Source organism: Marmota marmota, unplaced genomic scaffold (genome assembly GCF_001458135.2).
Source record: "Marmota marmota marmota unplaced genomic scaffold, marMar, whole genome shotgun sequence".
NCBI lineage: Eukaryota > Metazoa > Chordata > Mammalia > Rodentia > Sciuridae > Marmota > Marmota marmota.
Genome location: NW_026000249.1, coordinates 28695390 through 28702040, shown reverse-complemented (window position 1 = coordinate 28702040; position 6651 = coordinate 28695390). Strand labels below are relative to the sequence as shown.

The window sequence follows — 6651 nt, the reverse complement described above, 5'->3', positions numbered from 1 at the left end:
AAAAAAAAAAAAAAAAAAAGAGGTTAAAAGGATAATCTTATTGTTTTCCTAACGATGTAAACGGTCTTTGCAAGAAGGCCAAAAGTTGCCCAGGCTAAGTAAGTACATACACCAATTCAGAATGAATGGTAAAATTATAAAACCATAAAATTATTATTTATAAAGTATTCTTTACCCCTCATGATTTCTCTATGTTTAAACACTAAGTGCCTCCAACAACCATACACAAACTCAACTCTTGGCTATATATATATGATCAATTTGACTTATAATGAGGTTTTTCTTCGGAAACAGCATCTTGCTAGGTTACCAAACCACGTCTTGACCTTGGGATCTTCCTGCCTCAACCTCTGGAGTTGCTGGGACTATAGGGAGGCACCATCATGCCTCATTGCTATTGTTATTAGGTATCATTAATTAAACACTTTACTTCCTTCCGTCCATCTGGACTGGGGATGGAACCTGGGGTACTCTACCAAACAGCTATATTTCCAGCCCATTTTGAGATAGGGTCTTGCTAAGTTGCCCAGGCTGGCCTTGAATTTTCCATCTTCCTACTTTGGCCTCCACAAAAGCTGGAATTATAGGTATGATACCATGCCCGGCAACAGTTTCCACATTTAAAGTAAAAAACTAAACACACAACAAAGCACACAAACACAATTTGTTCTCTCATTCTTGCTGTACTGTATACAAACATTTTTAAGCAAAATGATAAATGATGTTATTTTACAAATGAGTATTTCACTTTAATAGGGAATACTACTCCAAGTCCACCATCTTTTAGGTTTAATACAGCAAAAATTTTATTTTTGTTAGTATATAAATAATACTACTTACACTTCCAATCTGTAATTAGCACTTACCTATGTGGACAGCCTTGGCAAATCTTCTGATCAGCAAAGGACCCTCCTAAGACTTTACTTAGCATAGCTGGATGTCCTAAGGCTTTTAAAGCTTCATCTAAACTATCTACCAATGAATTAAAAAATTCTAAAGCATCATGTTGTTCACGCAGATTAACAGGCTCGCCCCAAAGCCTAAGAAATGAATGAAATAAAACATTTAACATATGACAACAATATATACACTGTACATACATTGTATTTTTGAGGGGAAAAGAAAGCAATGTAACCACAAATGACAGCATACGTACACTGAAATTTTCTTCCTCAACTACATGAGGAAAGAGGAAAGTACTGGTGTGGCTGACAGATAGTATGGGTCCAAGAAAGTTGAGGTTGCTTCAGGTGATGTGACAAAACAAAGTATCACTTATGTATACCACAAAATGAGAACTGACATTGGTAAAGCCCAAGCACTGCTGGAAACTATCAATGACATCCAATTTTGTATTTACGTAAATAAACTAATACACGGAGTATACATATTTATTCTAAGCAAGAGCTATGCTGAATTATATTTTAGACACTTCAGAAGAACTGTCTTTTGAAAAATACTTCTATCACTTGTGAAAATAAATTTGTTGCATTATTTGAAAAACCAGTCCATTTTATTTGTTTTTGGAAATTTGAACTACACACGACTTGCTAAACTTTGCAATGTGTACATAGTCTAGATGTCAACTTATTAATTATAAAAGAGAAAAGTTACCCTTTACAATGGAGAAATCTGTTAAGACACTGGGGGATCAAAGTCATTACCATCAATAATTAAACACATGGACAGCATATGCTTCCCAACTGGACACACTGAGATGCATAGAACATCATCGATGTAGTTTTCCTGCTTTCCTCCCCTAAAAGCTTGACCTGAATCTAACCATGAGGAAATAATCACACAAATCAAGACAGACATTCAATACGACAACTGGTCTGTGCTGAGCACGGTGGCACATGCCTGTAATCCCGGCTCAGAAGGCCGAGGCAGGAGGAGGATCACAAGTTCAAAGCCAGCCTCAGCAAGTGAGCAAGACACTGTTGCTTATTAAAATATAAAAATGGGTTGGGGATGTGGCTAAGTGCTCCTGGGTTCAATCCCTGGTTTAAAAAAAAAAAAAAAAAAGGACAACTGGCCTGTACTCTCAAAAAATTTCAATGCCATAAAAGTCGCAAATTAGGGAGCTGATTCTAGACTAAAAAAGAATAAGAAGGTGAATTAAATTCTTTTTTTAAATATTTTTTTTTAGTTGTTGATGGACCTTAATATTTATTTATTTATATGTGGTGCTGAGAATCAAACCCAGTGCCTCACACATACTAGGCAAACACTCTACCACTGAGCCACAACTCCAGCCCCTCTTTTTGATTCTTTCCTGTGTATTCCAGATTGGGATATAAAAAAACAAAAGCTTCGCTATAAAACCATTTTGAGGAAACTGGAATACGTACTGATATTATTAGAGATGATTAACATTAAATTCATTGGGTATGAAGTGTCATGTTTTCAGATTACTATCAAATGGTTTACAAAAATAAACCAAAACCCCCAAACCAAGTATACGCACGGAAAAACAAGCAAATATGGCAAAATGCTAGCAATAAGACAGATCTAGGTAAAGAACATAAAATAACAGTGATGACTTCCCCTTTACTATACTTCTGAAAATTTTGAAACTAAAAAAATTGGGAGACACTCACACACACACAAACGGGAAGTTTAGTTCACATTTTCAATAAATTAAATAGACTGGTACTGTTTCTAATAATGAAACAAATTGATTTTAACAAATAATGTCTGAAGTGTGGTAAATTGAAAAGTGCTAGTTTACATGAAGTGTGAGCTCCACTAGCTTTAGGGGGAAAAAGGTATTGTAAGAGAGAAAACTAAGTGATAAAATCCAAGCTATAAACTTGAATCACTAGTACAGATCAAGGAGGGGCCTAGTTAGGGGAATAAAATGTGGTAGTGATGGTGAAGCCACTGTATATCAGGCAGGGGGTTCACAAGAAATCTAAATATCCTCATATGTAAAAAGGAAGCCTCACTGCCATTCCACAAAATTAAAAACATCACTTGAATCTGCTCAAGTCTCCATCTTACATCTCTTACAGATGTCGGAGAATTAAGAAAATAGGAAACACTAAAATACCCTGGGGACCCCATCAACAAAATTCTGACTGGGAAAACGTAGTGTTAACTACCTGTTCCCCTCCATAAACAACTGTATTTAAAAAAAAAAAAGGCAGGGTGGGGGGGATTTTGCAACAATGACCAAAAGAAACTTAAGAGGCATTATTAACCATTTGTGGTATATGAACCTCATCCAGATCCTGATTATTGGGGCAGTACTAGGGATTATACCAAGGGGTGCAATCCTCTGCCCCAGCCTCCCAAATTACTGGAATTATAGGTGAGTGCCACTGGGCCTGGCTCTGGATCCCAATTTTAAAAAATACCAGTGAAAATAATTTATGAGATAAGTGGGTTAAGTTCAAACACTGATCACATTTGATATAAAGGATTTTTTTTTTTTTTAAAGACATAGTAACAGTTCTATGGTTATGTTTTAAAACAGATATTAGAGACACATATGGGTGAAACTATCTTTTACCTCCAAACAATCTGGAAAGAGGTAGATTATAGAATACAGATTAAATAAGATTGGCTATGAGTGGACAACTGTTGAAGTTGGGTGATAAATATTAAGGTTTCATACTATTTGTGTACATATCAGACATTTGCATAACAAAGTTAGACGTCTCAAAACATTTATCTATTTTTGGTGCAAGAGATTTAACCCAGGGGTGCTTAACTACTAACCCACATCCACAGCCCTTTTTAATTCTGAGACAGGAACTTGCTAAGGCATACATGACCAGGCTCGGCTTCAAAACATATATTATAGAAGTTTAATATTAATGTATTGAGTATGTTCATCAAGTTTTAAGAAATATCCCTACATATTTAAATATAACAAAAAGAAAACAAAAGATGATCCCTATTATTATTCATTCATAGTTTACCTGAACTGTTTCCAAAATCCTCTGGGCACATAGTATTGTAGTCGAGAAGCAGCTAAATGACCAAAGATGACCTGAAGGTGTCTTAGGACACCAATATTGTATTCTTTTCTATCTTCTGTTTTACTTAATGCTGGTTTGTCTTCAAATTGTTGAGGATAGCCAAAAACATCATCCCTGGGATCAACATTGCTCTAGAAACCAAAAAATATCATTAATTAATGAGCTAATCTAAAATGTAAAAAATATGGTGAGACAAATGCCAGTTAGGGAAGAAATGATTTGTAGTTTACTTATGTTTCTTATTTCCAAAGCACTTAAATTCCAATTTATAAATTTATAAATTTTAATTATATTCATACAGCTATTGTGGGGATTATGAGGTAACATATAGAAAGCGGAACTCTAAACATCCTAACTCATACATATTAACAGTAGTAGTAGTACTTGTTAACAAACAGTGTTGGGAAAACCAGATACATACAAAATAATGAAGTTGGATCCTTATCTAAAATTTTTTATGTCTAAAAACTAACTCAAATGCACCCAAGTCCTAAATGTAAGAGCTGAAACCCTAATTTTTAAAGACAACAAGGTAAAAGCTTCAAGACATTGGAGTTGGTAATGATTTCTTAGATACGACACCAAAAGGACAGGTGACAAAACAGACAAATTTGACCTCATGAAAAATAAAAACTTTTTTTTTTTTTGTAAATACATTGAAAGGGCAATTCATAGAATGGGAGAAAATATTTGCAAATCACTTATTTGATGAGGGATTTAATCTCGAATAGAGAATTCCTAAAACTTAACACACCACAATTTTAAAAATGGACAAAAAGTTTTAGAGAGGTATTTCTTCAAAAAAGATACGCAAATGGCCAATAAGAATAGGAAAAGAAACTTTAAATCACTAGTCATTAGGGAAATTCAAATTGAAACTGCCACAGGATACTACTCACGCTCAATTAGGATGACAACTATGACAGATAGGGTTGGCAAGGATGTGGGAAATGGGAACCCTCATGTACCTATGGTGTTAATGTAAAATGGTACATTTGGGGTAGAAAAACAAATTCCTAAAAGAAAAAAAAAAGAAAAGAAAAGAAAAGAGCTGGTGCACATGAATGAAATCAATTATTCAGGGGGCTTAGGCAGTAGGCAGGAAGATCACAAGTTCAAGGCCAGCCCAGGCAACTTAGTAAAACCCTGTCTTTAAATTAAAATTTTAAATAGTTAAAAAATGAGGTAACAACCCAAGTATCCACACACAAATGGATAAGCAAAATGTGGTATGTACATACAATGTACTATTATTCAAATATTAAAAAGAGGAAGTTCTGGGGCTGGAGATGTGGCTCAGTGGTAGAGCTCTCGCCTAGCATGTGCGGGGCACTGGGTTCGATCCTCAGCACCACATAAATGTAAAATAAAGATATTGTGTCCACCTAAAACTAAAAAATAAATAAATATTTTAAAAAATAAAATGAAAAAGAGGCAGTTCTATTACATTCTAACATGAATGAACCTTGAGGACATTATGCTAAATGAAGGAAGTCAAGCTATAAAATGGCAAATACTCTTTGATTCCACTTATATAAGGGACTTAGGAGTGGTATAATTCATAAAAACAGAATGGTGGATCTCAGCAATTGGGGGGACAGGGGAAAAAGAGGTTGTTTAATGGGGACAGAATTTCAGTTTTACAAGATGAAAATAAACTCGAGAGAAGAATGGTGGTGTACAACAATATAAATATATTGAATACTGACCTGTACACTTAAAAATGGTTAAAATGGTCAATTACGTGTATTTTACCACATTAAGAAATTTAGTTGTGGTATATGTAACATTAAGACAGAATTGTTGAGCATCATAATCTAATGACAGTAAGAATAGCTGTTTGACCTCTGATATAGAAACAGATACTATCCAATCTCTGCCCAAGAGAAACTTACAGTCTAGGGAGGGAAACAAAAGTACAAATAAAATAAGCCCCTCCACCCCTGAAATCCTTATAGTGCAGCAGGGTGAAGACAGCATAAAAGCAGAGGTACCACAGAAGCAAAGGCAGGACACCTTAAGTTGATTCATATTCCATGTGCCTTATCTACTATTTGCCAGTACAATTAGCTCTATCAACTTGTGTTTAACTCAGCATCCTGGGGATGTATGATGGGCCACAGAACTAGAATTTGAACTCAGAGCAGTGACTTTTGACCAGATGAGTATAAACATCCCCTTGAAGTCTTTTCAAAAAGTAAAATTGCTCAGCCCCCATTCCTTGTGTCATCAGGTCCAGTGGGTCTGTGGAAGAGTTGAGGCAAGGGTTATGTTCTAGCAGCCCTGTAAGTGGTAAACTGTTTCTTCAGAACAAATCCAATTCTGGTGACTGAAGGGAAGGATTGAGGAATGAACCATTTTAAGACATTTACTACCACAAGAATACACTTTGGATTTTCTCTTCAGTTCTAACACAACAAACAAGGCAAGATAAAATAAAAACAAAGTAGCATAGGGTATGTACAAACATTACTACAATTTAGGTCTTGCCATATTCTCTTCTTCGAAAAGCCACATCATAGTTACGTCAAATCTGATCCACCCCTACAACCTAACATTGCTTTATTCTGCACTGGATATGCCAAAGGCAGTCTACATTTGCTCACAAGATCATGTAATACTATTTCAAGTGTAGAGGAGTTTATTCTTTAAGCAAGAAGAGTTA

The 6651-nt window shown here is 35.2% G+C and overlaps 1 protein-coding gene across 2 annotated transcripts in view; it reads right to left on the bottom strand.

The window, feature by feature from the left end:
* The window catches only part of Usp9x (ubiquitin specific peptidase 9 X-linked), a 108397-nt gene that overhangs the window by 14912 nt on the left and 86834 nt on the right, over window positions 1-6651 (bottom strand). For both annotated transcript variants that reach the window (XM_015488111.2, XM_015488112.2), the window contains exons 32-33: window positions 3927-4117; window positions 867-1040 (exon numbers count right to left, since the gene is read on the bottom strand). In XM_015488111.2, coding sequence (XP_015343597.1) covers window positions 867-1040; window positions 3927-4117 — 365 coding nt within the window. The remainder of the gene's footprint in view (window positions 1-866; window positions 1041-3926; window positions 4118-6651) is intronic.